Source organism: Prionailurus viverrinus, chromosome A3 (genome assembly GCF_022837055.1).
Source record: "Prionailurus viverrinus isolate Anna chromosome A3, UM_Priviv_1.0, whole genome shotgun sequence".
NCBI lineage: Eukaryota > Metazoa > Chordata > Mammalia > Carnivora > Felidae > Prionailurus > Prionailurus viverrinus.
In genome coordinates this window covers 105,394,271-105,413,821 of record NC_062563.1, presented here as the reverse complement: position 1 = coordinate 105,413,821, position 19,551 = coordinate 105,394,271, and the positions used below count along the sequence as shown (strand labels likewise).

Sequence of the window (19,551 nt, the reverse complement as noted above, 5' to 3'; positions counted from 1 at the left end):
ACTCCGTGCAGAGGCAGTCTGTTTCCCTTTCCCTCAAATCTGGGCTGAGCTGGGGACTTGTTTTGACCAATAACATTCAGTGGAAATGATGCTATGTGAGTTCTGGAGCCTAGGCCTCAAGAACCTTTCTGTCTTTTCATATTGGAACAGCCCCTCTCGGAAGCCAGCCGCCTTGTACACTGAGACCGCCGTGCGGTGAGGAAGCCTCAGCAGCCCTGGAGAGGCGGACGGGCACTGAGGTACCACACGTGAGTGGAACCTTCTTGGCCCAGCCCAACCACCAGCTAAACAAAGGCAAGTGAATCGTCACAATCAATGCCATGTGGAGTAGAAGCGCCATCCAGCGGAAGCCCGCCTTCATGCCTCACCCACAGAAATGAGAGAAAACAAAATGGCGGGATTTGGGGCTACTTTGTTGGGTGACAAAAGGGTAACTGAAACATCCCTCTCTCAACTTGGGGTTTGGACTCAACACACTCTCTCCAGAGAAATCCTCTTCGCCAATCATCTCCCCCGCAGACTCCAACCACTCAACTTTCCATACCTTTGATGAGGGTGAAGGCTTCAAGAGCCACATGGCCAGTTTCCAGATAATTCCTGGCATCTCAGTTGGAAACACAATGTTGTGCACATCTTGGTGTTTCAAACGCATTAAAATTCTGTCAGCATATATTTAGATATCCTTATAGATTACAGACAAATTAATTTACTTTTTTGTCCTCAGGTCCGTCTACCACCGCTCCATTTATCAGGGTACCAGTGGTGATGGCAGCTTTATGACTTTACATGGGCTTGAGAGAGGCAGAAGTGTGTACCCAGAGATGGATGCAATGGCTGAGTTGGGTCTCCACTTTGGAGGAGGGGGCAGGAGTGTGTCCGTTTGCGTGAGGAACGGTTACACGTATCACACAGACGCATGTGGCTGCCTCTCCAGTGTCCCTACCGGAACGACAAGGGACGTGGGGGCATTCCCCCGAGTGGCAGGCAGGGCCCTGGCCTCGCCATATCCAGGTCTCCTCCTCTGGTCTTCTAGAGTTTCTGTGGAACTTCCTACCAGTCTAGAGTAAATGCCTCTCTGGACAAAACGGGCCAGCCTGGACTCGGTGGTCTGTGGCCAAGACCCCAGGTTATTCTGTGGGTGGTATTACTGTGACAGCTTTACAGTTGAAGAATCCCAGTCCTACTGCCCTCATGGGGAGCCACACTTGAGGAACGGGTCTATCCAGTTGGTAGCCTAGCCCAGCTCCTGGAGGGTTGTTCTGGTATCCCGACAGGAAGGATGTTTAGATGCTATGGAGACATGCAGAGCAGGTCAGAGTCCCAGAGTCCTCTGGTCCCTGAGGACGAGCCTCCCAGTATTGGTGAGGGGCACACTTTTCAGCTGGGGACGGGGGCTCCTCCATGCTGCCTGCCCTGTGCTCCCCGACTCCCGGGCCCATCTCAGAGGCCACCACTGCAGGCTCCCTCCCAACTCCACACGGGGGCCTCCACAAACCAGGAGGGATGGACGGCCCGGCACAATGGCAGCTGGTCTAACCCTTGCCCTCTTGACTCCTGGCCCCTGAGTGCCACCCCCTCCTTGACACGGTGGCCTAAGCCTCGGGCACATCCCTATGTTTTACTGGGCCTTGGCTTCTCCCCCCAAGCTGCCCCAGAAATGTGTCTCTGACCTGCTTCTTCTGAGTGGAAAAACCCCTGACAACAAGGGTGCAGTGTCTCGGCCTTGTGGCCGCTTTCCACGGGCACCCGCTGCCCAGGACACCGCGGCTGGGCCCTGCTGAGCTCAGGGGCCGGGCAACACTGAGCGACACCTATTGTTCTCTGCCCCCAGAGCCCTTGAAGTCTCCTGAAGGAGCAGAAACGTCTCACTTCTGCACGGTTTAGCATTTCACATGCACACGAAACCCTCAGTGTGACCGACCCAGTAGTGGCATCCTGGAGGGACACACAGAGGGCGTATTTGGACTAAGGAGCTCCGGGCCGGGAGCTACGCCTAGTGGAGACAAGGGGTGCACCGGGGTCTTGGCCTCTCAGTCTGTGGGGGTGGCCGCTGCCTCCAGAGATCCCTAACGGTCCCCGAGAGAGAAAAGATACGGAAGACACACATCAGGGTGGGCATCCTGCCTGGAGCACAGGGAAGAAGCTCCAGAACCCTCGCTCAGCCCCTAATATCCTGTGACCTGCGGAGTCACGTGACCTCCCTGAGTTTCAACCGACTTTCGCCTTCCTCACACAAGGAAACAGGATCTTGTTTTTGCATGTTTCACATACCCTCGGAGCGCCTGGCGTGGTGTCTGATAAACAGGTTCACGCAGGGGAAGGCACCAGGCTGGGCCTGAGCCATGGGTGGGGCCCCGGCCCGGCTCCACTCCCCCCCCCCCCCACTCCTCTGCCTCCCCATCCTGCCCCCCTGCTCAGGGCTATGACAAGTCTTTAGCAAACACATCCTGACAGCTCAGCACAGCAATTAACCTGAAAGACCCTGGCCTCCAGGAACCCCGCCCCGAGCTAAAGGTGGGACCTGTGGGTGCGGCCCTCTCAGCCCCTCTCCTTGTGACCTTGAACACACCAAGCCCGCCTCCAAGCTTGCTTCTCTCCATGCCCACCCACACTCATGGGTGCAAAAAGCCTCAGCCGGGAGGTGGCACATCACACTCCTGCCTGATGCTTCGTGCCTCCAAATTGCAAGTTGGAGATGGGGCCCAGCAGGCGTGAAGCCCCAGGGTGAGGTGGGGGAGCTGGATGGAGAGGATCAGGGAGGGAGAGACACCGAGGTGTTGGTCTTGTGCTATGCCAAGAAAAGCCTGGAGGGGGCGCCTGGCTGGCTCAGTTGGTAGAACAAGCGACTCTTGAACTGGGGTGGGGATCAGGGGTCGTGAGTTTCAGCCCCGCCTTGGGTGTGGAGCCTACTTAAAAAAAAAAAAAAAAAAAAAAAAAAGAGAAGCCTGGGGTGTAAGGCCAGTAGGGCCTTTGAACCTCAAGCAACACAAGCCGTGTCAGTGGGAGCAGACCGACCCCCCGGGTGCACACAGCTGGCCACACCGCAGCGCCCCGGCTCACCTCTGCCCTTGGTTTCCATCCCGACAGAAAATGGAGTTGTTTTTGCCCTGCTGCAGAACAGACAGCACTACAACGATGCGAGCTTCCCAGGTGAGCTGTTTGCATGAACTTTCGGCGACTTCACGTTTCTGCCACGTGCAAAAACCTATCCTCCCATCGTGGCCCCGAGAAGTTGGGGAGCACACGTGGACCCCACCTCTGTATTCACGTGCACTCGTGCTTCTGTGAAAGGCCTGAGCGCGGAAGGGGGCTGGGGGGGGGGGGGGGGAGGGCCGGAGGCAGATGGCAGCAAGCAGCACAGATGGGCAGGGGCTCTGGGGGCAGCGGAAGGGAGGGGCTGGGCCCGTGCGGGGAGCACCCTGAGTGGGGTTGCGGGTAACGGACAGGGGCCTGGTAAGTGGCAGCCCCTTCCCCTCACACACTCCGTGGAGGTGACCGCCAGCCGCTTTGCCTGCTACAGACCTGGGCCTCCCCTCCCCTCTCCTCCCATCAAGCCTGGGAGCCTGAGGCCATGATCGACTGAGGCTCCCCGGAAATCACGCAGAGAGGGCTGTCGGGGCTCAAGTCTGCCCTTTTCCTTAAAGGCAAAGCGGCAGACTCTGCTGCACGCCTCATGCCTGTGATCACACGCGTGTGGGTGTGCACGCGTGGCTGCGAGGGGTGTGTGTGTGCGCCCACATGTGCATGGGGGGGGGGGGGGGCGCAGGCTTGTGTGTGGCGGCGGCACAGGTGTGTTGGTCGGTGTGCACCGTGTGGTGGGTGCGCCCGTCCGTGTGAGGGCACGAGGGGCTGCGTGAGGCCACCTCCGCATCTCTTGCTCTGTCACGCTCAGCAAACATCAAATATCACCACGGGCAAGCGCCAGGCAGCCATTTGCTGCGTTCCCTCAGGACCACCCGCGGTGCGGCACCCCCCACCCCCCACCCCCCGTGAAGAGCCGGCCCCAGCCCCTGGGGTGCACTGGGCAGGACCAAAGAGGGGCTGGGGCGGGGCCTCCTCCTCACTGGGCCTCCTCACTCTTTGCCGCCCATCCTTTTCACAGAGGACTTAGGAAGGAAGCGTGAGCACCCCAAGGTTACCCGCTGAGGGTGGGCAGGGCGAGCGTGGCCTGTCAGACTCCGACGCCTGGCTCTACCTTCCCAGTGACCTCGGTGGAGTACCCCTGCGCTGTCCTGATCCTCTGTCGCCCCCTCCACGGGTCCTGCTTTGAGCTCAGTGCCTTGCTTGGATTGACGGGGGAAAAGCACGAATGAACGGAAAGCGCCATGTCCCAATCTAGGCAGAGGTTGGGGTCCCAGGGTGATCTGAGTCCTCAGATAGAAGAGAGCGCACAACAGATGCCCCACCCCCACCCCGGCCCTCCTCCCAGCCCGCCCCAGCCCCTACCTGAGCCCTGTGGGGCCGCACTGGACAGGATCCACTTGACCAGGCAGCACCGCATCAGGGCCTGGCGGGTGAGCCGGGGCCTCTGCCACTTGACGCCCTCCTTCTTGCTTAGCGGTGTGCGCCCGGGATCCCCCAGGAGGCTGCCATCTGACACCTTCATCACTTCCTGCAGCAGGAACAGGCAGAGCAGCCCTGAGCCCTTGCTCACTGAGAGGACCTCTGGGCCAGCCCCAGCCTCCCGGGCAAGGTCGACCTTAACTCCGCCAGCGTCTTGACCTCCAGGCGTGCATGCCCAGAGGTCCCAGCTCAGCTGGAGAGTTCCCAGGGCACTGCTGACCCTGGTACTGGTCGTCCCCTGCCCCCCTCTCTCCAGGAGCTCTCAGCCGCTGCAAGCCAGAGGCAGCTTCAGGCACATACAGTGTCCACGAGAAAAGCAGCCCGGATGCTCCAGGATGACGGCATGACGTCCAAGGCCGCTCTAGGGCTCTGGGCGCTGTGTGCCTCCTACGCACAGTCCCCTTTGGCCACACCGATCTACTCGGGGAAGACACCACTCTTCCCCATGTCGGCACAGTCCAGTGAGCCCCACCCCCACCTCAAGAGCCAGCTACCAAGTCACCTCTCCCAGGCAGCCCCCCAGCTTCAAAAACTCGGGGATCTGGCCCGTCCTTGTGTTCTAGTTCCCTAACAACACGGCTGTGCCGTGACGACTCGCTGAAGGAACTCCCGGACGAGGGCAGGGCTGGGGGTTTCCCTACTCTGCACCCTGGCCTGGCATATAGTGGGGCCCCCAGAAGGAGGGAGGTGAGGGTCCACACTTGCTCATCAAGCCCCCCATCCTGGCACAGGCCTGGTTGCCAGAGACCATCGTCCAAAAGCCCTCACTGGACTAGAGCCCGGACACGGGAGTGGATCCACGCAAGGTCACACGGCCAAGTCAGGTTTCCTCGCTTGGCTCCTGAGCCCTCCATCTTTTTCACCTCGAGGCAAGCAGAGGTTGAAAGGAGAGCCGGGCGATCTCCCCTGTGAGGGGGCACATCGATGGAGCCCTCTACTCCAAGCTGTGCAGCCGTCGAAAGAAGCAACTCGAACAGGTCTGGAGGAATCCTAGAGCGGGGAGCCGTGGAGGGAATGCCGGGAAGTGGGCTCCTTGTCGTGTGCGGCAAGGGACGGTGGCCACGGTGGCCCCTCCGGACATCTGCTGGGACTAGTTTGCTGCCTTTGTGAGATGCCCTCCTGCTTGGGATGGCTGTGCCACGGGTGCGGCCTGGCCCATTGGGCCACTGCCATAGGTAGCCCCCAGGTTCACTCTGCCCATGACGCATGGCCTGAGTGCCAGTCGTGGGAGGAAGCGCCCCTGGGTGGGCACTAGTTCTGAGCAGGTGGCCAGGACAATGGCCACTGGGGTGGCGAGTTGGTGATATCCTTCCAGGGTCGTGGAATTTCACGCGTGGTACCTTTGGACAGTCCTGAAAAGTATGTGTCTCCCCAAATAAACAGATGTGCAACTGGCCAAGTTCTGCAGACACAGGGCCCCACACGGCCCCTGCATCGGTCAGCTGTCAGGCGTAAGAAGCAGAGACTGACCCAGGCTGATGATAACTGGAAAGGAATCAGCAGTGGGAGGGAGGGGGGAGGGTTCCAGGCCAACCACAGTCCCCCCAGAAAGGACAGAGGGCAAGGCGTGGAAGACAAACCAGAGCAAAGAGCAAGCAAAGGGACAGCCAGACCTCAGCCACAGTCACCCCCTGGAAGAGGGCAGCCAGGTCAGCCAGAGCACGTCTGCCTCTGCTGCTGAATACACTGGCCCCTGCTGCTGGCCCCGCCAGCCTAGAGGCTCTGGGCCTGGGACCCCCCACTGGCCTCATGGCACTGCTGCCCCTAGGACCTGGAGGCTGCTGTGGGGGGCCTTCTCAGCTGGGTCGCTAGTTCAAGGTCAGGAGTGGAGGAATCTGACTGTCCCAGCCCAGATCGTATGCCTGATCTCTGGCTACGAGAGGAGCCAGGAAAGCAAGCATCTGGACTTTAAGCCTCTCTCATGTCCTCAGCAGGGGCTTTCCTGAATGAGAGGTAGAAGAAAGTCCCCACAAATGTCCCCTAAACTGTGGAGTTTGTGCAAACGCCCAGGTGAGGGGAAGGGTTGTGCTGCATTCCCCAGTTAGGCAGGAGAACCCTCCAGGGGCTGGGTTGGCTCAGGGCTCCAGGAGACCCGTTCATATTTAGGGCTGGACAGTCTGCCTCCCGGCCAGCTTTTGATGAAGTGGCCGCCTAGACAGGGTGACATCCACACCCCTTACCCTGATTTCTGGAGCCTTCCCAGTTGCAAGTGCCGTCTCTTGTAGTCGTCACCCTCCAAGCCACCTCCCCAACACCCACGCTCAGCAACGCCCCCTACATTTCCTTCCCTACTCCAAGCCTTGCCCTGGCAGTGAGAGGGGTCAGTGGTGCCCAGAGCCGCAGCAAGGGTGAGCACACACCATCCTGGTGGGGCAGAAAGAGGGCGTGACAGGGGTCCCCAGAGGTCTTCCAGTGCCAGGGATGCTGCGGGAGGTCCCCTATATGCACATGCACACACCCATGTACACACAGGTCCTGCCCAGGCTGTGTCAGAGAAGCATCCTCTCCATTATTAATGATCTTATTCAGGAGAGAAATGGCCTCAATGAATAAAGTCTTTATTTCAGTCCGGGAGCGGGGAGGGGGCAGATTGGCAGCTGGTGTTTGGTTACTTCATGAATTCTTTGCTGTAGGCTCTGCAGCTGGGGTCAGCGGAGAACGTCAGAAGGAAACACTGCAGTGAGAGCATCAGAGCCTCTGTTGGGATCAGGAGCTACCTGCTGGGACCCCCTCTGTCTCAGGACAGTGCTGGTGCTGGCTCCTCATGGAGCCCCCCGCTAGTCACGGGGATTCTGTCCTGCAGCCCAGGCCTAACTAATGTGGGAGAGATGCAGCCTGGGGCCCAGGGTTCTGTCCTCCAGGGAAGGCTGGGAGGGCCACAGGCGGGGCTGAGACCTCCCTTTGTGCATTTCATTCTGGGCCTCAGGGTCATGAAAATCCCATGAGGTTGGCAACGCCGCTCCTGTCTTAAAGTTGAAGAAACTGGGGTGCCTGGGTGGCTCAGTCTGTCTAGCGTCTGACTTTGGTTCGGGTCGTGATCTCGTGGTTCGTGAGTTCGAGTCCCGCGTCGGGCTCTGTGCTGTCAGCACGGTGCCCGCTTGGATCCTCTGTCTCCCTCGCTCTCTGCCTCCCCTGCTTGCACGCTCTCTCTCCTCTCTCTCTCTTTTCTCAAAAAATAAACATTTTTTAAAAACAAAAATAAAGATGAAGAAACTAAGTCCAGCAGAAGTTTGGGGGCATGCCAGGGCCACACTGTCCTTGAGGTATCTTGGTATTGGTCACAAGCTGTACTGCTCAGGCTTCCTGGGGTTGGGCCCTGGAGAGGCCTTGGAAGTTGGGGAGGGATTCCCAAGCCACCTCACCATGTCAGACTAACAGTCTGTGAATGTCCCGATGCCCTCCTGGACTGAGGAGCCCCAGTGTGTGTGTTCTCCTTGGTGCAGAGAGCTGGGGACAAGAGTGGCAGGAGCCCTGTCCCCTGAGCCTGTGCCCTGAGCCCTGCTTAGGAGGGAGGAGCCCTATGATGTCCTTCCCCTGTGAAGTGGCTGAGGGGTCCTCACAAGGAGGAGAGGAGGGGCCCATAGTGACTGAGACAGGGTATGGCCACAGGCCGTGGACTGAGCCCATCAGACCTTGGGGGAGGGCAGGAGGAGGGACAAATGACCCAAGTGACCGCAGGCCATCCCCATGAATCTTTGACACCTGTCTGGGAGAGGGTCCGACTGGGCTGTCAAGAAAGTTAATGGCCACCCTGGGATCTGGAAGCTCTCAGGCACAGAAGAGAGGGAGCCCTGAGAGGTGACATATTACCACCCTTACCCCCAAGCTGCCTCTGTGCTAAGAGGTGACAGAATTGAGGAGAGCTCAGTCAGTGAGGAAACTCCAACACAAATTCAATCCCCTCCCACCCCTGCTAAGGAACCACCCCCCTCCCCCGTGGCTTCCGCTGCATTTCACACAAAACCCCAGTGCCTTGGGCCTGCCTCCAAAGCCCTACCCAGGCCAGAGCCCTGCCTGCCCCTAGACTTCCTGTCTCATCTGCCCACCGCCAGCCTCACCGTGCTCTGTGCTCTTGACACATATGGGGCAAGTTCGCACACCACCTTCGCACCGCTGGCCTCTCCACCTGCACCTTCTATCCAGGATCTCCCCATATTATGTCTCACAACCACACATGATTCTTCAGTGATGTCAGTAAAGCTTCAAGTGAAAAATATTGCCATATATACAAAAGAGAATACATATATATGTGCGTGTGTGTGTGTGTGTGTGTGTATACGAAAAGCTCAGGAAATATTCACAAATGACTGGGGTGAAAGTCCCCTCATGCTCTTCATAATTCACATGAGAATTTCTCTCTTCCCACTTTTGCTTGGTCCTGGCATCATTTCCATAGGGGACAGAGCCATCCCTCCATCCTCCATGGGCCCCCGGGGGTGGCCAGGATTGGGTGACAGGGACCAATGAAGCCAGAAGACCTGTGCCCCGAGGTCACACAGAGTCCCCAGTTCATGTGGGTCTTCTGGGCCACATCCCAGAAATGGCCCTAGGCTGGCCCTAAGCTGACCCTGGGGACCTCAACCTAATTTGAAGTCCACAGGGTCCCTCAAGGGCAGAGGCCACAGGTGGGCAGGGTCATTCCCTGACAACTCCGCGCTGAGACTCACAGCTCCTGTCCAGCCAGATGGGTCAGGAGCAGGTCTTAGCTCACTTCCAAGTCCAAGTCTGTGAAGAGCAAGGGAGGGACAGAGAGGACATCAAGCTGGCCATGTACTTGCTACGGGCCAGGCACTGGGTTTGTGTAGAGACTCGTACTTGATGCTCACATCAACCTATTGAGGTTCCTTAGACCCTCCTCCAAATCACCCCGCTGAAGGCCAAGTCCCATAATAGGCTCTTTCTCACACCCTCTTACCAAGCTTGCCTGGCTCCCTGCGGTGTGTGTGTGTTCTCTCGCTCAAGGTCAATGAGGAGTCAACCTGACTGTTCAACTTGTCCTGGTGGCTCTGGCTGGAGGTCCCGGGTTCCAGGGGGTGGGGCTGTGCCATTGGGCACCTGGGAGAGGCTTCCCTCTGGTTTGGGAGATGACTTAGACTCTGGGAACCCAGACCGCCCCTCTACCTTTACCTCCTTTTTTATAGAGATGAGGTGTGGCTCCAGCTCAGAGTCCCAGCAGGCCGTGGGGATGGGTGGGGGTGGGGGTGGGGAGTGGAATTCGGTGCTGTTGTTTCATGGCAATGTTATGGTTACCTTCTACTTCGTCAACAGCTACCCTCTTTCCATTTACAATAACCATTTCAAGATCCCCCTCAAGGGGAGCCTGGGTGGTTCCGTGGGTTGAGCATCTGACTTCCGCTCAGGTCATGATCTCGCAGTTCATGAGTTTGAGCCCAGCATCGGGCTCTGCTCTGACAGCACACAGCCTGGTTAGGATTCTCTCTCTCCCTCTCTCTCTCTGCCTCTTCCCTGCTGGCTTGTGCACGCACACACTCTCTCTCTTTCTCAAAAAATAAACATTTTAAAAATAATCATTTTGTATTAACTATATATTGAAATGATAATATTTACACTGGGTTCAATAACATACATTAAAAATAATTGCACTTTTTAAAGAAAACTTTCTTTAATGTGCCGACCTGAACATTTAACACGAACCTGTGGCTCACGCTACGTTCCCATTGGCTAGCACTGTTCTAGATGGTTCTCAGACCTGCCGGTTGGAAGCTTTGGGACAGCCTCCTCCTGCCAGGGCACACCCTGATCCTAACTCCTCTCTCCTTCTCAAGTCCCAGCTAGGGTAAGTCAGATTTGTTCCAGAGAGGTGGCCCAGTGGAGTATGGAGGAAGGCTGGGGGACAATGAAGGAGGAGGCCAACTTGGGGGACTGCCCGAGTCCGGGGGAGGAAGAGGGGGTGTTGAGCCAGGCCCAGGCAGTGGAATGGGTTGGGGGGGGGATATTAGTGGGTATTTAGGATCTGCTGTAGGTGTGGATAGTGGTGGGGGGAGGCGAGGTGACTCCTCAGTAACTACGACACCTATTCACCATGGAGATGAAGAAACAGACCGACCCCCTCATGCCTTCCAGCTGCCCCAGAGTGACATCTGGACTTTGCACTAGGAACACCATCACCTGAGAGTTTTCACCACACCACAGAGAGGGCCCAGATCGTTTTAAATAAACTACAAGAACCTGGGCCAGCACATCTCACCTGTGACTCCCCACTCCCTGTGGTCAGCTGCCCTGCTCACTGCCCCGGGCACAGGGGACACAGCTTCATCCTGTGGGGGCCCAGCCCATCTGGTCAAGCCACCAGGGGTGCACCCAGGTGAGACCTTGAAGCAACTACTTCTGTCTCCGTGGTTCTCATCAGCTGGGCTCCGGAGAACCCCCGAAGTGAAGCCCAGAGGCGGCTTGGCAGAGGTTGCCTGTGCGCATGGGGAAGCATGTTGGGGAGGGGGGGGGTTGCATGGCTGGAGGCAAACCCCAGTTAAAACATCCAGGCTCCCTCCCTCCCAGGTCATGTCATACAAGCAAATGCACGGGCGAAAGGCAGACCCCTAAACATTTACAGACATTTATGGATGAGAAATAGCATGAATGGTCGCATAAGGAGCACTGGGACCCACCGGAGGCTGGCTTAGAAGGCACGCTCAGCCAGGGAGGGGGATGTCAGGGAGGTTAATGTTATTTCAGCCCACCAAGTACAGTGGGAAGAGGTCTGCAGTCAGCCAGACAGGAACTTGAATCCCAGGTCCTCACCTCCTGGCTGGGCGGCCCTGGACAAAGTACTTGACCGTGCTGAGCCTCAGTTTCCTCATCGGTGAAATAGGGATAATAATATGCCTTTATAGGACCGTGGGGAAGGTTAAATGGGGGAACATACACAAAACCCCGGCAGGAGCACGGTTGTCGATAGTCTTCATTCTTCTGATGCCAAGTAAGATCTGCTGCCCAGGGCAAGGGTCAGGGCCAAGCGATGGCCCAGAGAGATCCAACTTGCTCTGGATGTCCAGAGAGATCCAACTTGCTCTGCTCAGCTGCTGCGCATCAGAATCACCTGGCAGCCTCTCCCACATCTGGCGGCCTGGGGGCCACATTATTTGATTCGGTGGGGCCTGGGCTGCTCTATTTTTTTTTTTAATTTTTTTTAAATGTTTATTTATTTTTGAGACAGAGACAGACAGAGCATGAACAGGGGAGGGCCAGAGAGAGAAGGAGGCACAGAATCTGAAACAGGCTCCAGGCTCTGAGCTGTCAGCACAGAGCCCGACGCGGGGCTCGAACTCACGGAGTGTGAGATCATGACCTGAGCCAAAGTTGGCCGCTTAACCGACTGAGCCACCCAGGCGCCCCACTATTTTTTTTTTAAGTTTATCTATTTATTTCGAGAGAGACAGAGACAGCGCCAGTGGGGGAGGGGCAGAGAGAGAGGGAGCAAGAGAAGATCCCAAGCAGACTCAGTGATATCAGTGCAGAGCCGGATGCGGGGCTCGAACCCACGAAGGAACGGGCAGATCATGACCTCAGCTGAAACCAAGGATCTGACGCTTAAGCTTAACCAACTGAGCCATCCAGGCGCCCCTGGGCTGCTCTATTTTTATAAAGCTCCTCAGTAGATTTGACAGTGCAGCCAAGATTTAGAGGGCTCGTCGCACCAAATGGTAAGTTCTAGACCTTGTCTGTGGGAGGAAGGGCTCTCAGGTTCTCAATCTCCCTCCCCGCCTCCCTCCTAGGAAGGCTGCCTCAGGGCCAAAGTCTGGGTCAGCTGGGGGGATCCGGAGAGCTGCTCAGATGTGGGGCTGATTGCCCCCCGCCCCCAACCCTGTCCTGGGGACAGCAGCGCAGGCGGCTCACTGAGCAACCACTCCTCATTGCTTGCTCTATTTCCATCACTTGAGACAGATGGCAGGAAATGGCGGTGGGCGTCGTGTCGTGCAGGCCCCAGGGATTTGGGGTGGGGAGGCTTTGGGGAGCCTCGATTCTCCACCCACCCCTGGGTACCTACAGATGCAGGCCAGGCAGTCAGCCTTGTGAGGGGGGAGCTGAGACTGTCCTGAGTCCCTGCCAACACTTGCACACGCACGCACGCACGCACGCACTGGAGCAGGGGAGGGGAGGGCTGGGTCGTCCCTGCCCTTCCTCTGATGGCTGCCACCTGGGCTAGGACACAAGCTCCCCACCTGACCCTTGCTGTGTAGGCAATGAGGGTGTCCCATTAACCCAGGGGTGGACTTGACCTGATCACTGACAGCATTCTCCTGCTGGAGTGCCCTTCCTAGGCTCTGCTCAGGATTCAGAAAATAGTAACATTGACACTCCAACCATTTATGGAGCTCTTGCTATATGCCCGGGCTGTGCTAAACAGGCTGGTGTAGGATCTCATTTATCTAGGAGGTGGATGATATTTCCCGCAAGAAAATGAGGAGACCATGGCACAGAGCAGCTAACTAACTTGTCCAAGGACGCACAGCTAATGCATGAAGGGGCTGGGTTTGAGCCCAGATCTTCCTAATGCAGAGCCAGGTTAACAGCCAACAAGGTGCAGCCATGTTATCGCCCCAGGCCACCATCGTCTCCTGGCCAGGGCCCTTTGAATACCAAATAGTGGAGACGGGGCTCTGTTCTGTAACAAGCCAGTGGGCATATGTGTGTACATATGGGATGGGGCATGAGATCTGTCTCCTGGCGCTTTTGCTAGTGTCCCCCCCCCCACCTTTACCCCCAGCCTCCACTGGGCAGCACAAGGTACCGACCTCGGGGGAGGGCCCAGCACAGGCTATGAGTGCATCTAGGACCAAATGGGGAGACTGAACCTCAGAGAGGGGACGGACCCCGCCCAAGCTCACAGGGTCAATTGGGTGGAGTTGGCCATAGAGTGCCCATCTTGAGAGAGGATCTTAAAACAGAGTCAGGGTGGGCTGGGCACAGGGGTATGGCACCAGCAGCAGGTGGACTCGGGTTTACCCCTTGCTTGGCCTGGAGGTACGTGCCAGGGGGCGGGGGCAGAGCTGGAGATGAGGCCAGTGAAGACCCGTGTGGGCTTTGCCTGGCTGAGCACGGCATAGGCCCATGCCTTTGGGGTCGGCGGGGGGGAGGGGGGGTGCTGGACAGAGACCTGAGGCAGGACACCAGAGAGGAGAGGCTGGGCCAACTGGGAGGTGGGACAGGCCCCCTCTCGGCTGTCCCGCCAAAGCTCAGCTTAGTTCCCCCTCTCCAACTCTGGCACCTGCCAGCCCCCTTGGTTCTCTTCCTGTCATGTGGCTGCTTTGTGGCACTCTAGGACGGGGGCTGATCGCAGCTGACAGATGCACCTGTTCAAGGGAAACATCAGTCAGCTGGGGATGGGGAGCTGGGTGGGAGCACAGTACACGGCGACTTACCCCCCACTATGCCCTCCTTCCTGTCCTGTTTCCTTCCTGCCCTTTGTCTGGAGGACCAGCTAAGAGGACTTGCCAAGTTCTCTCTCCTCTTCTTTCTTTGCCTTGGAAACTAAGGTTGCCCCTCTCCCTCACAGAGGCCACATTCAGGGCTCCACAGCTGCTCCTGGGCGTCACCAGAGATGCCTTGGAGTGGGGTAGGAGAGCAGATGGGCCCCAAGCCAGCCTGAATCAGCTGAGCACCTCCCACTCCTGTGGAAGATTTTGATAAGAAAAGGGATCCTGATTTCGAAAGATTGAGATCCTTTCCTTTGCAGTTCTGGATCTGCAGCCCGGAAAGGGACCTAGGGCTGGCTCAAGGTCACATGGCTAAACCAGGGGACATGGCCAGGGGTGGGGTCTGGCTTGCGTGCTCACTGAAGTTTTCAGAAGGAACAATGGGCCACAAACCCATGGAGCCAGCCCCCAGCTGGGATGGGGCACTCCCTCAGCTTCCTGCTTACAAGAATGCCACTCTCCCTTTGTAGTCTTTTCCCAGGACGTCCCCAGCCCTCCCACCAAGCCCTAGGGAACTAGGCTTTGGAGTAAGAGGGATCAGGGTTCGAATTCCAGCTATAACACATTTCAGCTTGTGATCTAGGGCAGGCCTCAGTTTCCTCATCTATAAAGTGGGTACAATACCAAGAGCTACCTTGTGGGCTGCACGGGGGTCCAGGGAGATAATGCAGGTGCAGGCCCTGCTGGAGAGGCCAGGCAGGGAGAAGCCACCACCTCAGCGATCCTGCCCCACCTGGGCAACAGTCAGAGGCACTTCGCACCCTATCTCAATTCGGGGCTTTGATCTCTATCTTTGAAAGTGGGTGAGCAAATTTGGGCCCACCTCCCGTAAGTGGCCTGCAAGAAGGTTGGAAGCTGGGCAGATAGCTGTTCCTATTGCATAGGCCGGGCCACGAAGACATCACTCCCTGAAAACCTAGGACGGCAGCTCGTGCCTGCCACGGGAGACCCTGTGGTTCTGTTTGTTCCTTTCCCCTAAGAGCTCGCGGGGTTCACGCTGCATAGGCTGCTCCCCTCTCTGAGCCTCAGTGTCTGCAGAAGGGGAAGGGGCAGTGCCTGCCCCCCTGGGGCGTCATAAGGATCCACAAAGGACTGGGTAGTGCATGGAGAGGCTAAGGGACCCATGGGGTGTTATTGGGGGCAGCCACTGACCATGACTGACAGGCAGCTGAGGGCAAAGGAGTCGGGCCAACACCAGCCTGTGCTCCGAACTGCGGTCCCGGCTAGAGAGGAAGATTATTTTCCCCAGTCCCCCTGCTGACCTTGGTGAGGGACTCAGTGGTGGCTTCCCTTGGGACCTCTGTCCCTGCCTGGCACCTGCTCCAGTCTCTGGCCAGGCCAGCCACAGGAAGGCCACCGGCAGGCATAAGGCACAGTGAGATCCGCAGGGGCCTGGGAGCCTGCCGGACTTTGCTCACCAGGCAGGGGAAGGGAGTGAGTGACCGCCGGCAGGTAGGGCCAGCAGAGGAAAGGAAGAACTGTCTCCCGTTTGGTGGATGGAGCAGGCTTGCGTGCACCTGTGTGCGGCCTGAGTCTAGAAACCCCTCCCTCTGCGTGCGGGCTGGTCGTGCGTGCAGCCCAAGCCAGCTGTGGGCGCAGTCACAGGGCACGCTTGTGTGGTGCGTACTATGCCTGCACAGGACCTGTGCTGGCTGTGGCGTGTGTGTGTGTGGTGAGTGCAGAGCACATATGCCGGTGACAAGGCACTAAGTTTCTCCGCTTTTGCCCTGGAGGCTGCTGGGGGGATCCGCCATGACAGGAGAGAAAGCATCTTTCAACGCGCCCTGTCGCCATGCTTGAAGGGTTTCATGTCATCACCGCTGCTGGTCCTCCTGTCGCCCCTGAGAGCTGGATCAGAGAGGCCAGGGGTGGCCCAGGCTCTGGGGAAGTGTGGCCTGGAACTCTGGGCTGCTTGTCCTCATGGGTGAAAGAGAAGCAGGAATCCACCTCTGGGGGGCGGGGCGGGGGGGGGGAGGTGAAGGTCGGGGGAGAGTGCAAGATGTCAACCCAATGTCTATCCTTCCTTGCTCACAAGACCCTGATTTTATTTGAGTCATTTTTCCCGTCCTTCTCTCTACTTCCTGCTGCCTACATGTGCTGGCTGGAGCTCCAGCAGCCATGTTGGACTTTAAGGTAACCTCAAGAATGGAAGCCAGTGAGACAGATGGAGCCTGAGTCCCTGCTGGCCGTGGGGTCTCCGTGCCAGCCCTCTGTTGCCTCCCTCTGGACTTGAGCCTGAGAGAGAAACGTGACCAACCCTGTTCAAACCTCTGTCAGTCGGGGTGCTCTGCTACGAGCGGCCAGATCCAAGCCTGACGCCTCTTCCTTCTTCCCGAGCAAGACTGTCCCAAACATGTGAGGAGCTTGTAAGGCATCAGGACAGATTTTTCTGAGTGTGGGATTCTGGGATTCAGCTTGTTTTCCTTTCCCTCCTTCTTCACTTAGTCTTCAGCCTGCCAATACTCTGCCACTAGCTCGTGAGCTCTATCCCAGGCATATTCCTCGCCTGCTCTCTTCCAACCTCCCAGCAGCCCCGCAGAGTGGGAACTATTAGCATGTGTCCCTGTTAGGGGGCTCCTAGCCCTGCGGGAAGTGGCGTTCATGAATTATTTGAATAATTAAAAGATGTATTCATGGCCCTGCCTTCAAGCCTAGGCCACCCCCTCCCAGCACTCAGCCTTCCCCCACCGGTGGCGGTGGCGAAGGGCTGGGGGCCCAGGCTCAGGGTCAGCGGCCCTGGCACTTGCCCCAGGGACCCAACTGAGCAGGACCAGCCACCTGCCTGACCCCATGCTCCTCCTCTGTCCAACTTCTATGCCACAATCACCTAAAGCCTCTCCAGTCCACAGGGGGCCCCAGAAGTCTAGCCTCCCAGACAGGACAGCCCAACATTTACTTTTCCAAAAGTGACCCTACAGGGGACAACGGGGCTCGAGGTCAAAGGAGGAAGCACAGCAGGGCTCCCCGGTCCAGGGCCACCCTCGGAAGCCCTCGCTCCCCACCCCTGAGCGAGCCCCCAGCCCCTCCGGGCGCCTACCTTCGCCCGCTGCATCCTGGGCGCTGAAGGAAACTGTTGCCGGCCTCCCCTCTTCGCAGCTGAGAACAGGACTGCCGGGCCGGCTGGCAGCTGCCTCATGTTTGCTTGGACCCAGACGTAATTGCTACGGGCGGCTCCTCGCCCGCCCCCTGCCCACCCCTCCCTCCCCGCCTGCTTCTCCCCGCTCCACCCCTTCTGCTCTGCCTCCTGCCTCTCTCAATCCCTCTCCCTCCCTCCCTCTCACTCTCTTTCCCGCCCTCCCCCTCTCTCCCTCTCTCCCTCCCCACCCCTCTCTGATAATTCTCAGTCCCCCTCCCGGGCTCTCTGTCCCACTCTGGGTATAAATGGTTCCTAATCCTTCCCTCTGAGCCTGCTGAAGCCCCTTTTGCCTGGCTCTTGGCTCTCCCCTCTGCTCCTGTTGCGAGGCTGGCGTCTCTCTCTCTCTGCCTCCCCCGCTGTCTATCTCTTTCTCTAACGCACACACCCTCTGCTCCCCTACCTTGGTCACAGGAGGGTGGAGTGGTGGGTGCACAGAGCCTCCGCTGGGAGCGGAGGGGGGGGCGGGAGGAGAGCTCCAGCGCCGACCGACGGGGTGTTGGGCAGGGAGCCTGGAGAGCCTCCCCTAAGGCATTTCCAGAACAGGCCAGCCCCTCCCCTCCCTGCTTCCCCCACACAGAGACAACCTCGGGTCATCTTAGGGGATATGGGCTGCGAAGAGGGATCGGGCTCCACCGAGGCTTGGGGTCTTCCTGGTGCCCCTCCAGCTGCCCTGCAGACATCCTCCGGCCACCCCTGGTGCTGGGGCATCCTTTCTAGGGACATCATTCTGGGTCGCTGGGTTGGAAGTGGCCGCCCTGATGGAGGCTCATCACTGGAACGGGTGACAGCCACCATGACCACATTATGTGGGTCACACACAGGGGTCCTTCCAGCTCTTTCGTGTGTCCCTCCACCTTCAACTGCCACCCTTTTACCCCACATGGGGCCTTGCAGTGGGGAGCCCTCCTGAGCTCCTTATATTGCCAAGACAGCCTGTCTCTCCAGGGCCTGTCCTCTGTCCCCAGCTGGGTCCGAGGTTGGGACCACATCAGGGAGGCTGGGGGACCTTGTCAGATCTACTGGGAGGTGGAGGAAGTGGAGGAAGGGGGTGAGGGTCCCTGAGTTGGGGAGGGGATCCTTCCTGCCCCTCAGGAGGGCAGAGTCCTGGCCACTTGCTCAGTCCCGGGAAACCACCCAGGAGCCAGGTGCCCAAAACCTCCGCCAAGTTTCCCTTTTCTGCACCCCGAGGAGTCAGCCTGTGCCAGTGGTTCCCATGGAAACAGAGCCTGAGACACCCCCCTCCTTTGCAGCATGCATGGGAGCACTTGCCCTCCCTTCTCTTTTTTTTCTTTTCCTTTTTTTTTTTTTTTTTTAGCCAGCCAATTAGCTCCAACTTTCAGATCCTCTGGGGAGGAAAATAGTCTGGAGCTGTTGACCCACTGAGGCAAGAAAGACTGCTTCCGGCACAGGAGGCAGCCCAGGGGTCCTGTCCTGCCGGACAGGCTGGACCTCAGGCCAGGAGCCCCAGGAAGAGGGTGAGAGGCTGTCTGTCAGGGGCCAGGTTCTCTGGGGCCAAGTCCTTGCGCGCTCCACCTGTATTCTGAGAAAGCGCCCACAAGCAGGGACTCACTGAACATTCTGTCTTCACAGTGGCCTTGGGAGGAAGGCCATTATCTCACTTTGCAGATGATGAAAGAGAGACCCCAAAAAGTTACAGGATTTGCCCAGGGTCATAGGCTAGAAAGTGACAGAGCCGGTACACGGAGCTTGTTCCTTTCATCCCAACGTGACCAGGTGGATCCCGCCCAGCCTTGTATGTTTCACACATTAGCTAGGAAACACCTACCACGTGGTCCAGGGTAGGGCTGGCCTTACCCGTGGCATCGTGTGAGGAGGCTGGGCCAAAGAAGCCCCCTGGCCAGACCAGCACAGCCCTCCGCAGAATCACCCACATGCTACCTGGGACGCCCACTGAACTTTCACTACTCAGGATGCTTTCTTCCAAGGTAAGGAGCTTTGAGCTGCAACAAAACAGGACAGCTGCCCTCCCCTGCCAGGCCCCCATGCCCACGGGCCTTGGGGACCTCCCACTGCAGCTGCCTGCTGGCAAGGACGCGTCCCTCACACAACACTCATTTGGACCACGTGTGCCCCTTCCTCCACTCTCCCGCCCCCCCATGCCCTGAGGGCTATTCCGGAGCCCCAGGCCCTTCCGGCTGGGTCCCTCCACTGGACCCTTGGGCAATGCAGGAATGAGACAGGGCAGGAGGCAATGGAGCTGGAGGACGTCCAGGAGCAGGGCTCCTCGCTGGGCCTCAGCAGGGCCGAGGCGCGGGCTGGCGGGCATCGGGCACCAGCAAATTTTCCCCAGGAGGGAGTCTGGGAGTCTCCAAAGATTCTTTGGCAGTGTATCAGACCCAAAAATGGTGAAGAAAGGTTGCAAGACAGCCTCGCCTTGTGGGCTGCAGACACTTCAGC

The 19,551-nt window shown here is 58.2% G+C and overlaps 1 protein-coding gene across 1 annotated transcript in view; it reads right to left on the bottom strand.

Moving 5' to 3' along the window:
• The window catches only part of KCNIP3 (potassium voltage-gated channel interacting protein 3), an 84,910-nt gene extending 67,754 nt beyond the window's left edge, over positions 1–17,156 (bottom strand). The window contains exons 1-2 of the mRNA XM_047854428.1: positions 17,035–17,156; positions 4,447–4,612 (exon numbers count right to left, since the gene is read on the bottom strand). Coding sequence (XP_047710384.1) covers positions 4,447–4,612; positions 17,035–17,133 — 265 coding nt within the window. The 5' untranslated portion in view covers positions 17,134–17,156. The remainder of the gene's footprint in view (positions 1–4,446; positions 4,613–17,034) is intronic.
• Between the last annotated feature and the right edge of the window lie 2,395 nt (positions 17,157–19,551).